Source organism: Chaetodon trifascialis, chromosome 14, assembly GCF_039877785.1.
Source record: "Chaetodon trifascialis isolate fChaTrf1 chromosome 14, fChaTrf1.hap1, whole genome shotgun sequence".
Taxonomy (NCBI): domain Eukaryota; kingdom Metazoa; phylum Chordata; class Actinopteri; order Chaetodontiformes; family Chaetodontidae; genus Chaetodon; species Chaetodon trifascialis.
Window position 1 is genome coordinate 12590047 of NC_092069.1, and position 15034 is coordinate 12605080.

A 15034-nucleotide genomic window follows, 5' to 3' on the forward strand; every position below is an offset into this window, starting at 1 on the left:
GCTCTTTTTTGTCTGTCTAATTCTTTCACTCTGTGTGTCTCTCTCTGCTGTCTTCAAGCTCCTTGCTCATTATGTGTCCCTCTCTGTTTTATTTGTTTTTTATCCAGCATCTCAGTTAATATTCCCTGTGGAGAACTGTAGACACAGCGCTGATTACATCTGCTTCACATTCGATAGTCTTGTTGTGGTGCCCTGATACCTGGACTTCCTGTGCATTATTATTTCTTTCATACCATGCAGCAGATGAGTGGTTACCTCCATGCGACTTAAAAAGATTGTTGCCATGGTGCATTCACATGCGTCTAAATTCTCATTCCTGCCCACCCTCGCCTTATTTCACTATTAGTAATTACGGATGACATCGTGGCAGGGGAAATGTCGTGCTCTGGAGGCAGCATTTTTATGCGTGTGTGTGTGTCACTGTAGGTGAGGCCTGCTGGTGGACGATCCACCCTGCCTCCAAGCAGAGATCCGAAGGAGAGAAAGTGCGGATTGGTGATGACCTCATCCTCGTCAGCTTGTCCTCAGAGCGATACCTTGTAAGTTTATTGTTAGCCAGTTGTCCCTTGAAGCTGTAGCTGGTGTATGTATATGTGTGTGTCTCTGCTGTGTGTGCGTTAATAATATAGTGCTCTCCGTATAAGAACATCAACTCTGCTTCCCCTGATGTGACAAAATTTCAGATTATCCCAATCCGGTTACCACATGCTGCACTCTCCCCATGACCTCTCCCCTGCAGGAAGCTTAATGTTAAAAGCGACAATTTTTTCCTGCTGGATGACTGCGAGGCCCCGAACAATTACACGAAGCAGCATTTGATCTGCACTGGAAATGTCTGCTTTGGTGGATTATGATTTCTTTAGACTGCTGCCAGTGCCATTTCAAATGAGCTTCTGCTGTTATCATCCTGGTCACATCCCAAACCATCCCAGCCATCAATAATGATTATGTTCCTATTGCTCTTCTCAGCTGACCTTTTCAGCAATAGGCTTCTTCTACTATTAGACCTTCATGCCCTCGAAGCTTAGCATCATAGCACTGTGGTATGTTAACCCTGGGAAACATGTTCCCTGTGATCCAAGAAGCTGATGACAGCAGCCAGGCGGTGTTTACCCCCCTGTGGCGGCAGGGACACAGCCAGATGACCACTATCGCCTTACGGTCACAAATGTCAATCTGGTAGTCAGTCCCCACTGCCGCCTACACAGAAGTATGTTGGGACAGCACCTAAGGGCTGCAGAGGGACTCTGGGGAGAGAGGATGTTCAGGACACAGCTGCCACAAAGTGTGTTTTGAAGAGTCTGACACACAGAAACTGTGGACCCATACCCATGTAGGAACACATGCATGCACAGCATTACAGCCCCCAAGACGATAGAAATCCCCAAACTCTCATGACATCTGTCAGTCAGTTTTCTTCTGCATCAGTGGTTCGAGAGTTTTAAACTTAAGATGAACTCTGCCGGAATATTTTCAGAAATGCACTTTTCTTTAAAATGATACAAATAAGTAAATGCTGCATGTATTCTTTCCTTCTTTGCTGCAGCACTTATCCATCTCCAATGGCAATATCCAAGTTGATGCTTCCTTCATGCAAACCCTGTGGAACGTCCATCCCATCTGCTCCGGCAGCAACATAGAAGAAGGTAGAGACCACACACAGAACCTTGATGAGTTCTTCCCAGTTTTTCCCATAATTTTCTCCTTTATTCTCTTTTTTTAAGTTTGCAAATTCTATGTTTCAAGTGGAAAAATGAATTAAACATAAAAAAGAAAGAAAAGGAGTGGGTGTGCACTGTCAGATGAATGTGAATTAGTTAATGTACCTCAAGATGGGTACAAGTTTCCACTACTTAGCCAAGGAAAGGCCCCCACACATTAAAACACTACTCTGTGTTTCAGAGCACCTCATCAGTTTTTTCAAACGTGGAGAATCTGATTATTTCTGATCTAAATGTATAAATGAATGAGACAATGAGCGAGACCACCAGAGTCACAATATCAAAATCTTCTGCCCTTCCTCCTCCAACAGGTTACCTGTTGGGTGGTCATGTGATGCGGCTGTTCCATGGACATGATGAGGTAGTGGCCATCCCAGGATCGGACCAGAGCGAAGAGCAGCAGAGGTGCGAAACACAGCCAGCCTCCAACAAACTGCAGCATTAGGGGTCACGCTTTAGGGATGGCAAAACCGTTATGTAGCACACGAGAAGCAAACTGACCTGTGAGTTACTTGTGCTTCCTCAGCTCCCACCTCGCTTCATAAAAATGCCTCTCACCGGCGTGACACTCGGCTCTCCGGGGAGCCAAAATGGCCGCTGTGTTATTTTTATCTACAGTGTAGCTGCTTGGTGCCAACACGGATGAGGTGGGCTGCAGAAAAATGGCACACTGGGTTCGAAGTGGGTCAAAACAGCAGGCAAGGCCCATTCACACTCCGCCAGGTGCCAGGAGATGGGTCTTCCTCCTGGGCACAAACACACATGGTGTCTATTTTTAGAACAGAGCAGGGGAAATGTGGAGGCGGGATTAGATATTAATTTCCAGCTTTGGCTTTTCTCCTACTGTTGTCCTTGAAATGCAACAGCGATCTGTTTAGAGGTCCTCAGTTTTTCTGGGGCAGATCAAACACACTCCAAGCTGTCACTGGGGAGGTGGGGGGGGGGGCGATGAGCGATTTCTTTTATCTTTGGGCCCAGTCAACCATATCACTGATAGACAGTGTAGCTGTGGGTTATCAGGGCGCACATGTCTCAGTTTGAAGGATGTGATGCTGTAGACAGCAGAGTAAATACAGCCCATGCTTCAGCGTGTTTGTTTATGCGTCTGGGTCACCCATCCTCCCAGTAAATATCAGTGTGACAAATGAGAGTCAAGAGGTGGTGTTCTTCTAAGCCAGGATGAATGACCTTGAGAGCATCAGCGGTGGTTAGACATTGAAAGCATGCGCAGACAGACCACCCACTCACGCTTCTCTGGCATCCCCCAGGATAGTCAACTATGAGACGGGTAAAGCCGGTGCCAAGGCCAGGTCCTTGTGGAGGCTGGAACCGCTCCGAATCAGGTGGGTTGTGTTTCGGATGATCTGTCATCCATTCCTTTCCTTCCTGTCTCTCACCCGCTATTTTACTTCTTTTATTCTTTTTTTTCATTTTCAATCATTCTCCCATTTTTCCACCCAAGCTGTTTCTTTCTATCCTCTCTTCTCTTTTTTTCTCCCTTCACCCATTTGTCCTTTCCTCCCGCTCCCTACCTATGATTTAATACTGCACTGTGGCCTCTCCGTCTCTTTATTCCTTTTTCTCCTTCCCTCTTTCTTTCAAGTCTTTTAACCTGTCTTTTTTGCAGCCTCACAGTGATGCAGCGTTCCTTTTTTCCATTTCACTTCCTGTGTCAAATATGATATTTGTCACATCTGCTGTGTTGTTGACAGTGTTTTGTTTTGAATTTCCTGAACAGGAACAAAATGCATAATTAGAAGAACATTTTCAGCTAATTTGATAATTATTTTACCACATGGCATGCTGAATGATTAACAGTTGGCAGCGATGTTTAGATCAACTAATGAGCAGATATTAGGCTTCCAGGGGTTATGAGAGACAACTTTTGTGTCCTTGTATGTTTGCATGTGTGTTTCATTTTAATGCGTGGATGTGACCTTGACAGCTGGAGTGGGAGCCACATCCGCTGGGGTCAGCCCTTCCGACTGCGGCACCTGACCACCGGTCACTACCTGGCCCTGACTGAGGACAGGGGGTTGGTGCTGCAGGACCGGGAGAGGTCCGACACCGTCGCCACCACCTTCTGCTTCAGAGCTTCTAAGGTTAAGACACAAATACACACATGGACACAAACTATATGCACTTGACTCCCCGCCGTTCCTCAAGGTGACCTGTGTCACATGGGCTCAACCACATACGCTTCCTCATTAAACACAAACCTGGAAAGGAGTTATAAAGCACCAAGCACCTTAAAAAAAAGACCCACCCACTCCCCTTGAACTGGAAAATCACCATTTTTCAAGGACAATGGAAATTACTGGACCAGTGAAAGCTGCGCCATAGATGTTAATTTAGCTGAACTTGCAGACTCTGACTGAAGCGTCCATTTAGCCTCACTCTGTGTAATGGAGTTTCTAGATATGGACAGTGATTGTGAGCCAATTAGTGACCCTTCCAGTGTGGACTTCAAGCATGCATTATAGAATACAAGTGAAGTCATTTATCACCAAAGTCGTCATGTCAATTATGGGTTGCAGTAATATCTGATCCTAACTGCAAAGCAAAACGCAATCATCTCACTGTGATGGTTAATCAAAAACATCAGATGCAGAAGAACAAATCTGCATGCAACATGTCTGAATGTGGACATTTTATGATTGCACTTGCGTGCTCATGCGTTACACCCTGACAACTTTTGACATGTTCATTTTCTGCTCCCCTCCTGTGCAGGAGAAGCTTGAGCAGAGCCCCAAGCGGGACATCGAGGGAATGGGGGTGGCGGAGATTAAATACGGGGACTCGCTCTGCTTCATCATGCACGTGGCCACGGGACTCTGGCTCTCCTACCAGGCACCTGATGTCAAATCGGCTCGTCTGGGTCCCCTCAAGAGACGAGTGAGCGGAGACAAACACAAGCACACGCCGTCCTGTCTTCAGATGCAAAGCACATACAGAAAGAAACAAAATTAATAAGCAAATCAGATTCCGCAGAGCAGATAATTATTTTGAGGGTAATGAGTTGACTGAGTTAAGACGATTGTCTTTTCGTTCGGATCTCTGCCTTAAATAAATACAAACCTTGTCCCTTGGCTTCTGTGGCAGGAGTGAGGGAGGTGGGTGCGTGATAAGGTGCGTGACAATGTGTCGCCCATGTAAACACAGCCAGGTAGCCTGTAGTGTCAGCACCTGTGTTCCAGACATTCTGACTCAGGACTATGACTCTATAATGGCTTCCTCTTCTGTTTTTTGTCCTTTCCCCCCATGTATCATCTCGTGGCAATGTCTCACACTTTGTCTCTTCCTGCCCTTTTGAGGCGTGCCTCCATTCTGAAGGTCACATGGACGACGGGTTGACCCTGCAGCGCTGTCAACACGAGGAGTCCCGCGCTGCACGAATCATCCGCAACACCACATTGCTCTTTAACCGATTCATCAGGTATGCTGCTATTCCTCGCTAATGCAGGCGATGACATGATGGCACAAATTGCCTAATTAAGCCAAATTACAGTTCACATTTGTCTTGAACCACTTTATGAGGGTAATCTGCAAAATGTCCTGTCACTGGTACATGTTGCGTTAGTGCCATGCTGATGATGGTAATTTACAGAGATGATAATAAAGTCCTCAACTGCACCACATCACCAAATCAGAGATGAAGCCTGGAAACCACACATCTCAAAGCCTCACGGACTCTCACACAGTCCACACAAATCGTGATGTAACGTCCCTCCAGACTGTGAACGCACTCAGTGGAGAGTTAAGCTCTGGGCCTGTGAGTTTTGACTGAGTGCGGCGCCAAAGCCCCAGACAGCTCACTCACCGGTCCAGTCATGTGTTTCCAAACGGCAAACATTGTCACAGCTACGCATGGCCAGCTGTGAAAAAGGAAGCCGCGGAGCACGTAAGTGGATGCTTCCAGTGCACTTATTTGTTATCAAACGGGCCGCTGTCCCCTGGGCCAGGCTCCGGGGCAATCATGGCGGGAACATGTGAGAGCCTGTCAGCCTCCCGCTGCCTGTGACACATACATCTCCCTGCACCCCTCCCACGCACCCGACAGGAGCTATTTTTAGCCAGCCAGCGGAAATCAGCATTTCAGCATGGATGAACCTGTGGGCTAAACATTGTGTTAGTCATCGCAGCCTCTTCTCCAGTCTGCTCAGCCTTCCAGTTAGTGTTTCTACCAGGAGATTACTGCATCTGATGATGATGAATGGGAGTATTTTGAAAACTATGCATGATCACAAAAAGCTGTCATGTCTGAATAGGGGCTTTTATTTTGTGCTGTGTTTGTGTGAATATTGATGTGCACTCTCTGTGTCCCCTCCCAGAGACCTGGATTGCCTGGGTGTTAAGAACAGGACACTGGTCTTGCTGCCAATTGAGGAGGTGCTCCAAACCCTTAATGACCTCATCGCCTATTTCCAGCTCCCTGACGTTGAGCTGGAGCATGAAGAGAGGCAGATCAAGCTGCGTTCACTCAAGAACCGGCAGAACCTTTTCAAACAGGAAGTGAGTTTCACCATAATGGAAGGCGCGGCAAACTGAGAGTCCATGAAATGTCAATTCATAACCATAGTAAGAGTTTTGACTTGTGATTGCGGCAGTTTCAGTAAGTGACTGCACATATGAGTGAGCCCAGAGCAGTGGTAAACTTGCAAAAGACGAAGTGTGCGAAAGACTAAAGCAATTGATTCTTTGTGTTGTGTTTGAATGCCATCATGTACTTGGAGGCATTGCATTTGAGGACGTCAGCAGTTTTTGGTGTTATAAGTTTTCCCGAAGCTGGCCCGAGTGCACTGAAGCCTTCCACTAAGCCTCTAGGACCTAAATTGCTTTCATCAATTATGAAATGTCAGCTGCCTTACCGAGGGGGTGCTGTGATGTCAACTCACACTCCCCTAACAGGCTCCCCTAACAACATGTCTCCTCAAGCCAACATACATGAGTGGGAATTAGCTGAAATGCTGAAATATATATACGTTTTTGGTCCATATTTCTTCAGTTCATCTCTCATCTTATTAACCTAGTCTTTCTGTGGCCACACACCAAAATAGCACAATTAGGCCCCAACCTTGATATATCACACTGAGAAGGTTAATTTGTCAATGCAGAGCTGACTCATGATTTTTCCTGGCATTATAAATCATCTCACATATGCATTTTTTCCTCTCACGTTCTCCATTTAGCATATCTCACTGTAGATATTTATCTGTGGTATCACACAACCACCTAATGGGACAGGAGAGAGCCATAGGGCTGCGTTCAGGATGGGCTGATTGAATACTGCAGAAAAGAGTAAAAAAAAAAAAAGACTAATGACAGCTTTTTTGTTTAATAGCAATGTCCATGTGTTACATATGTGGTATTTTTTTCATGTGTATGTGGTTGTATTATGTTCATGTGTTGCATCGCTGTGCATTTCTTAGGGCATGCTGACGCTGGTGTCCAATTGTATTGATCGTCTGAACGTCTACAACAGCGCCGCCCACTTCGGTGAGTGTGCCGGGTCAGAGGCCGGAGCCGCCTGGAAGGACATCCTCAACCTGCTGTACGAGCTGCTGGGTAAGACGCTCCTCTACCACACGCGCGCACACACGAACCCACAAACCCGCGCTTAAATCGACGTGCTACTGCAATCAATCACAGAGACGAGAGTTGTTGTTTGAAGATGAAGCAGCTTCGTCTGTGGTGGTTCAGCGTTGATGAGGAGCCTGTTCGCAGACGCCTCATAGTGGAGAATTGAGTTTGCCAGAATTCAGACATCATAGCATGAACACGGAGACGCACACACACCAGAAATACTCCATCTCCAGCACTCACACATGTACTCACATTGTTGGGCGTGTGGCCCACTGCATACAAAGGAGCTTTTTCAGTTTATGTGATGTGATTCCAGGGCATCAGCCCAACAAGACCAGCCGTCACACATTCCCACACACTCAAAATTTTGGGTGTCCCCTATTGGCCAGATGGCTTTTTGTCCATTGAATGTCAGTCTTCACCACTATGCTGTTTTCTGTTTTGTTTACTTGCTCTTGCTGTGGTCTTTGTGTTCACATAGCACAATGTCATCAGCCCTGCCATTGCAAAATCCCTCTAACCTCGTGCACTGCGACCATATGCTCCGTCAGATATAGACGTATCTCACTAAAATGATCTGGCAGGGAAAAATAGATATTTTTTTCTTCCTCTCCCTCTATGTCTGGAAGCCCTGCTGTCTTCTGCTGTATCTGATGAATACAATGTTTGGCTTGAACATTTTCTTCACCACTTGACGTGACATAAACGATGCATTTGCAAGCTGGAAATTGTGAGCAGGCGTGATTTTCTCGCTGTCCTGGTTTGATGATTTGTCACATTGTTAAGAAGAGAAGGTGGATAACCTGCATGTTTAGTGTCTCTGTCACCCTGCCACACTGAAGCCCCTCTGCCCTCCAAGTGTGTCCTTCACACTCTTATTTACACTGATTTCACCTCCAGGCTGATATTAGTGTTCCAGCCACGTCTTTCTCTTCCCCCGTTCCCTCCTCCACACACCTGCTCCGGCGCAGTATTAAGTGGATTTGGGATGCCTCCCTCCTTTCTTCCCTGTCTGTCTGCATTGGATGACCCTGTCTTTTTTTTTGTTGTTGTTGCTAGGACGTATGTGGGTGTGTTTGTCCGCGTTTGTTTATGTCTTTTTTCTCCTTGTGTCATTCCCTCCCTCTATCTTAGGCATCTTCCAAATTAATATTTATAAGCGTGTCAAAGCAGAACCTCTCTCGTTTCTTGGCTTTGTGCGCGCACATTAGGTGTCCACCTTTGGTTGACATTGTGTTTGCTGTTGTGAGATTTGACAGTGCACCGAAGGGGATCCATCAAACCACTCTGAACAAAAACTTCGTCTTCCTTCCTATAAAATTTGACTCGTGCACTTTCCTTGTGCCCTGCAGCGGCGTTAATTAGAGGGAACAGAAACAACTGCACCCAGTTCTCCAACAACTTGGACTGGCTGGTGAGCAAGCTGGAGAGACTGGAGTCTTCGTCAGGTATGCTCATTATCATTCTCACTCATACTGAGCCTCCAGTGAAACAGCATTGTGAGATAACTTGCATTTTCTCTGTCAAAGAGACATCACGAAAGGATCCAGTTCCTTTAATGGTATTCCTGCACTCCTAAACAGGGACACAAGTCTTAAAAGATATAAAAAGATGACACTGCTTGCTTAAAAATCCTACACGTACCTCTACTTTTTAAACATATGGTAAAGAATGTATGAGCAGCACTGAGTGTTCCCTGTTGATCTATGCAGACTGGATGTCTTCTTGATGAGTGTCCTCTGGTGTGTCTTTCTCTTCTGCGGGTGTTAACTAATTGATGAATTTGCGGCTGTGCAGGCATCCTGGAAGTTCTGCACTGCATTTTAATTGAGAGCCCCGAGGCCCTCAACATCATCCAGAGAGGACACATCAAGTCCATCATATCGCTGCTCTACAAGCACGGACGCAACCACAAGGTGAGCAGCAAGTAGTGCTGCTGGGGTTGGGGGTTAATCTGGGGTTACATTTGGGTGTTAATCTGGGGTACTATCTTTGCTGTGATATAAGATAATGACACCCCTGGGCTCCAGTACTGTGTAAAGAGGTACAAGGAAAATTTTGAATGAAGTGGTAAATAAAGGTGAATAGTTTGATGTGAAATGAAAAGACAATATATAGTACAATGATGGAAACTGTAAACTCTAATAAGATAATAAAACAATTAATTATGCTCTTAAAGGAATAGTTTGACATCTTGAGAAATACGCTTTGAGAAATTGCATACATCTGTAAGGTGTATATGTAGCTGATGCCTGCAGCCAATTAGCCTAGCTTAGCATAAGGATTAGAAAGAGGGGGAAACAGCAAGCTCTGCACAAAGGATATAAAATGTGTCTGCCAGCAGCTTCATCTTAGTCATAGATCTGTGACTTCCTGGAATCTCAACTGGTTGCTTTGCAGCTGCTCCTTGGCAAGAAATGGTCCAGCACAAAACCCCCTTTGAAAAACTGTTGTTTATACACTTTTAGTTTTGTATGGATTAAAGAAACGTGATAATTAGTGAGTTTTAGAGGTGCTGGTTGGTTGATTTTTAAGATCATTTGCAGAGCCAGGCCAGCTGTTTCTGTTCTTTGTGCTAAGCTAAGCAGCTGTTGGCTCCAGCTTCATTTTCACTTAAAAACACAAGAGTGGCATCAATCTTCTCATGTAACTCTTGGCAAGAAAACAAATTAGTGTATTTTCCAAAATGTCAAACTATCATTTTAAGATGCTTCATGAAATAACGCTAACTTGGATGTTGTCAGAAACTTTTAGTCAGGCAAGAAAGCACACAACAACCACTGAAAGTGCCTGTTTATCTTACATCCAGTCATCTGCAGTTCTTTCCTCATTAGGCTCACCAATATGCTTCACTGGATGCACATTCATTTCCATAACAGTTCCCCTTGGGCCTCTTTGTCATCTCTTCTTCTCCTTAGCTACTAATTCATTGTGCTTACCTTCTACCAGCATACAAACTTCCATCTTTGACAGAAGTCTCCTGGGGGTTTGGTTGCAGTGTCCCCATCATGAATCAATCAATTTAACAGTGAAATGGGATCAGGAGCAATCAGCTGGCCAGGGTCATAAATCAGCCTGAATATATCATTTTGTGATGTGAGCAGGAGAAAAGGGCCAGTGATAGAGGATGAGTACTCTGGCCTGTCACCCTTGGCGGAGCTTTCTGGCCAATTTAATTCTACGGCTTTGTTAAGCCAACATCAGAGGGATATTATTGGGCATGTTTTGGCCCCAATAAGCATCTCTGAGTAATTATGCAGCAGTTGCATGGAAAGAGTCTGTCCCTAGAGCAGCAACCTGGACAGTGATTGGAGAGGTATGGATTCATATCCAGGGTTTAAGAGGGGAAACAAGGTCAATGTGTAATCAGTTGTTGGGGAACTGTCATGCTCTTCCTCTCGATACTGTTGCTTATTTTCCCCCTTGGTGCCTCCACTTTCTTTTTTAGATTCTGGATGTGCTCTGCTCACTGTGTGTGTGTAATGGCGTAGCTGTGCGAACCAATCAGAACCTAATCTGTGATCACTTGCTGCCCAAGAGAGATCTGCTCCTGCAAACCCAGCTGGTCAATGATGTCCAGAGGTTAGAAAGCCATGCAAGCACCATGGCTCCTTTCAACATCATGCTTCTCTGATATATTTTTTTTGATTATTAATCCACATTTCATAATTACATTGAGAAAATGCAGTGGTTAAAAATAAGGTCTTAAGGTCTCATTTGTTACCAAGCGATTAAAGTCCTAGTCTGTGATTGGTGTCGAACTGGGTTGCACCACGTACTTTAAAAGTTCTTTTTAACTTCAAATTACTTTCAAAATTTACATTTACTAAATTGGATTGCACCAGTAAAACCTAAGGAATGTCTTAGTCAGTAAAGACTAAAAACAGTGTAAACAGGAAGTCTCTAGCATCACAACCTGTAACATAGTAAGAACTAGTTTGTGTGGTGCAACTCTTTATTTTAATGTAGATCTCTACATTTAAACACTCAAGTTATAACAAGGCTGAGTTCGAGCAGGCATGGTTTAGACATTGAAGAACTATGTACTGATACTTGACTTTTAAAAAGACAGTTTGGGTTTTTTGAAGAGGGGTTGTATGAGGTCACATATCAACAGTCAGTGTATTACCATCAGTAGATGGCTGTTGGCTCGCCCCCAGTTTGGAGAAGCACACAGTTCTGGCACAGATGCTATGCAGTGTACTGCTGTGGATGGGGTCAGCAGAAAAACGTTGCCTTAAAAAGGTCCACCTACAAAACTCAACATCAGTTCATATGTATACTTTGTATAGAATATTTCCACTGCTTTACCTTGCCATTTTTCAGGCGAGCCCTTTTTAGTTGTCTCTATACATTTTGCATCTGACCTCGTCCTCAGTAATACGTTGCTTAACTTCCCTGCCAGTACACCTGCTGCTTCTCCAAACTGGGCCCGTGCTGACCGCCATATACTGAAAGGTAACACGCTGACTTTGGCTAAGTACCTCATATAACCCCATTTCAAACTGTCCCTTTAAATCGCCTACTATCTCATAGTATTCTGCAGCTTGTAGTCTTTGTACAATGAAAAGAAGTATTTTGGAGAGGGTGAGATAATTTTAACTCCACTTTAATCTCACAAATCTCTTTGGCTCATTTTCTTGACACTAGTGAAATGATCTGCTTTGCTCTGCCTTTTTTCACGATATCGACACTTTTTAGGAGCTTCCTGAATCAAATGTGTTAGAAGCAAATTGAATCGTCTTGTCCTGAGGGTAGACTTTTTCATTAGTTTTAAGAGTAAAAATAACATATTACAAATGAAAGTGAGAATATCTGGGAATGCTTCCTCTGAGGGATAACTAATGATTTCACGTTTGACTTCATTGCCAGTATGAGACCAAATATCTTCCTGGGAGTGAGCGAGGGATCAGCTCAGTATAAGAAGTGGTACTATGAGCTGATGATTGACCAGGTGGACCACTTTGTGACCAGCGAGCCCTCCCACCTGAGAGTGGGCTGGGCCAACACTAAAGGCTACGCTCCCTACCCTGGAGGAGGAGAGGGATGGGGAGGCAATGGAGTCGGAGATGACCTCTACTCATTTGGTTTTGATGGACTTCACCTCTGGTCAGGTCAGGGGGAGGAAAGAAATTCTCTGATTGTGTGTGTGTGTGTGTGTGTGTGTGTGTGTGTGTGTTTGTGTGTGTGCAACTCAGCTCATAATCAGCCCATGTATTAAAGATGAGTGGTAACCCTGGGCTACAGCCAGGTTGTGTCTAGACAGAACCAGCACCCTGCAGGGACGATCTCCTTGCCCAGAGTGTGTGTAACTGTGTGCGTTTGTGTGTACAAATGTGTGTGCTCAATCGTGTGTGTGTGTGTGTGTGTGTGTGAGACAGAGCGAGTGAGACGTGATCTGTGCCAGCATCACTCACTGGGTCAGATTTCACAAACGTGTGTGCGTGTGTGTCTCAAACAGGTCGTGTCCCGCGGGCAGTGGCGTCCATGAACCAGCACATCCTGACCTCAGAGGATGTGGTGAGCTGTTGCCTGGACCTGGGCGCTCCCAGCATCTCTTTCAGGATCAACGGACAGCCTGTTCAGGGCATGTTTGAAAATTTCAACACAGACGGCCTTTTCTTCCCCGTCGTCAGCTTCTCCGCGGGGGTCAAGTGAGTGTTTATTTGTTTCTCCTGTGTGTTGTCTGAGACGAAGAGGCTCCCTGAAATTCCTGGGTGATGGATGAGCTACGCAGAAGCACAGATCAGATGAGACAGACAAGCTCAAGATAAAAAGAAACATGCAGCATACATAAAGTGTATACACTGCACACCTACACTCACACAAACACTGCCTGCATGAAATCCATCTACCCCACCTACTCACTCTGGTCTAAATTCATTAATCCTCAAGGCCTTCAGATTGGACAGAGGTAAAATCGTCTGGCTTCGTCTGCTGCTCTGTTGCCATGGTGACTGCAGATGATGTGATTGACAAGACTTTAAAATGGAATTTCAAGCTCCAGCAGTTTTCCCATGATTCCATGATTGACTCTGACTTTGTGGAGCAAAGCAGCATTTTGGATTACCAGCTTTTACTCTCTGAAGCCCAGAGACACCCGACACCAGGAGAATGGTCTGATGTGATTTGGTCAAATAAGCCACTTGACAGTGAATTCACTCCTTATCGCCTAATGAAAACCAATTCTCAAAAATGTAATACTGTACCTGACGGTCTGTGAGCAGTGGGAAGGAAACTGAGAGTTGCATGTGATTCAGCAAATTGTGTTTCATGAAGGAATCAGGGTAGACTCTTTTCAGAGATGCTGGAAGGTCCTGAGTCGCCAAAGTTTATTACGACTCATCCTGATGGGACATGATTGTATGCACCAAATTTCATGGCAATCCGTCCAGCGGTTGTTCAATAAAAATGTCAACATCGTGGTGGCACTAGAGGAAAAGTCAGGGCATCACCATGGTGATACTTGTGTAGCTCGTGCACCTTCATGTCGTCTGTCCTAGAAACTTTGCCACATTTTAATATCTTCATTTGGGTTTTTTCTACAGTATAACTTATTAGAAGCTCTTATCAAAGTTTGCATTACTCACCTCGTGTAGCTGCAGCTTCAAGAGGTTACAGCAGAAGCCACAGGTCCAGAGGTGGGAGCTGGTGTTGAAGTGAGATTCTGCTCTTGTTTTTTGAGCTTCTGCTCTGCTCTTCTATTCCACTCTGTTCTTTGCTTAATTTAGTTTTAGTAATCCCCTGTACAGCAGTCATCGTCGCTCCTAACTCCACTATTGGCTTGGAGAGTGTGTATCTTCCTCCTCCAATACCAGTGATGTTGCCAGACACTTCTTTTCACAACTCAATAATTGAAATCAAAAGCTATTAGAATTACTTGAATAATATTAATCCTGTGATTCACACAAAAAGCCTGTGAGCTTGTATTTCATCTATTGCTCACAAGTCATGATTTGCAGAGTTAACGTTCAGCCTTTCACATGGAAAATGCCACCTTATAACCACTCTTCTGTGGGTTATGACACTTCGGAGCTTGTGCTTGAAGCTGACCCACTGAACAGGGTGAACATCTCGATGGAGTTAAACGTGCCAGAAAATGACAGCCTCACATCTTTCACCGCTCAATAATTGAGGGCTGCAGTCAGAGTGGGCTTGGTTGCGTCACCGCTACTACTTGAGTAGCTATTTTTGGGCAGCCTCAGGAGAGCCTCTTCACAGTGATGGCCTGAGACGGTCTCAGAGCTAAACTTGTCCCTGTTAGAGCAGTGGCTGGAACAGATTGAAGGGGAGGAAAGAGCGGTTCCATTTAGCTGCATGGATGGTTTTGTTTTCACTGGCTGCTTTGTTCATTAATCGTTGTCTGATTATCACTTATGATCAAATACACAGATTGCATATACACGCAGTCCCCCCCCCCCCCCCTTAATTAGCTTTTTCCCAGTATGTTTAATGTGTAGAATAACAGAATAAGCTAACAAATGACCAACATTTGATCTCATTAGGGTGCGTTTCCTGTTGGGCGGTCGACATGGCGACTTTAAGTTCCTGCCTCCATCGAGTTACGCTCCGTGTTACGAAGCCCTGCTGCCGAAAGAGAAGATGAAGGTGGAGCCGGTGAAAGAGTACAAGAGGGACGTGGAGGGAGTCCGAGATCTGCTGGGCACCGCGCAGTTCTTGTCGCAGGCCTCCTTCATCCCCACACCTGTCGAAACCAGCCAGGTAAACTA

General features: G+C 45.2%; 1 protein-coding gene across 6 annotated transcripts in view; it reads left to right on the forward strand.

Moving 5' to 3' along the window:
• Positions 1 to 15034, forward strand: part of LOC139342740 (ryanodine receptor 3-like) — a 98957-nt gene that overhangs the window by 28978 nt on the left and 54945 nt on the right. For all 6 annotated transcript variants that reach the window (XM_070979985.1, XM_070979987.1, XM_070979986.1 and 3 more), the window contains 15 exons: positions 427 to 539; positions 1547 to 1646; positions 2033 to 2126; positions 2990 to 3064; positions 3667 to 3823; positions 4452 to 4616; positions 5036 to 5157; positions 6053 to 6233; positions 7151 to 7286; positions 8657 to 8752; positions 9102 to 9220; positions 10753 to 10886; positions 12177 to 12418; positions 12766 to 12958; positions 14810 to 15026. In XM_070979985.1, the coding sequence (XP_070836086.1) occupies positions 427 to 539; positions 1547 to 1646; positions 2033 to 2126; positions 2990 to 3064; positions 3667 to 3823; positions 4452 to 4616; positions 5036 to 5157; positions 6053 to 6233; positions 7151 to 7286; positions 8657 to 8752; positions 9102 to 9220; positions 10753 to 10886; positions 12177 to 12418; positions 12766 to 12958; positions 14810 to 15026 (2144 nt within the window). The remainder of the gene's footprint in view (positions 1 to 426; positions 540 to 1546; positions 1647 to 2032; positions 2127 to 2989; positions 3065 to 3666; positions 3824 to 4451; positions 4617 to 5035; positions 5158 to 6052; positions 6234 to 7150; positions 7287 to 8656; positions 8753 to 9101; positions 9221 to 10752; positions 10887 to 12176; positions 12419 to 12765; positions 12959 to 14809; positions 15027 to 15034) is intronic.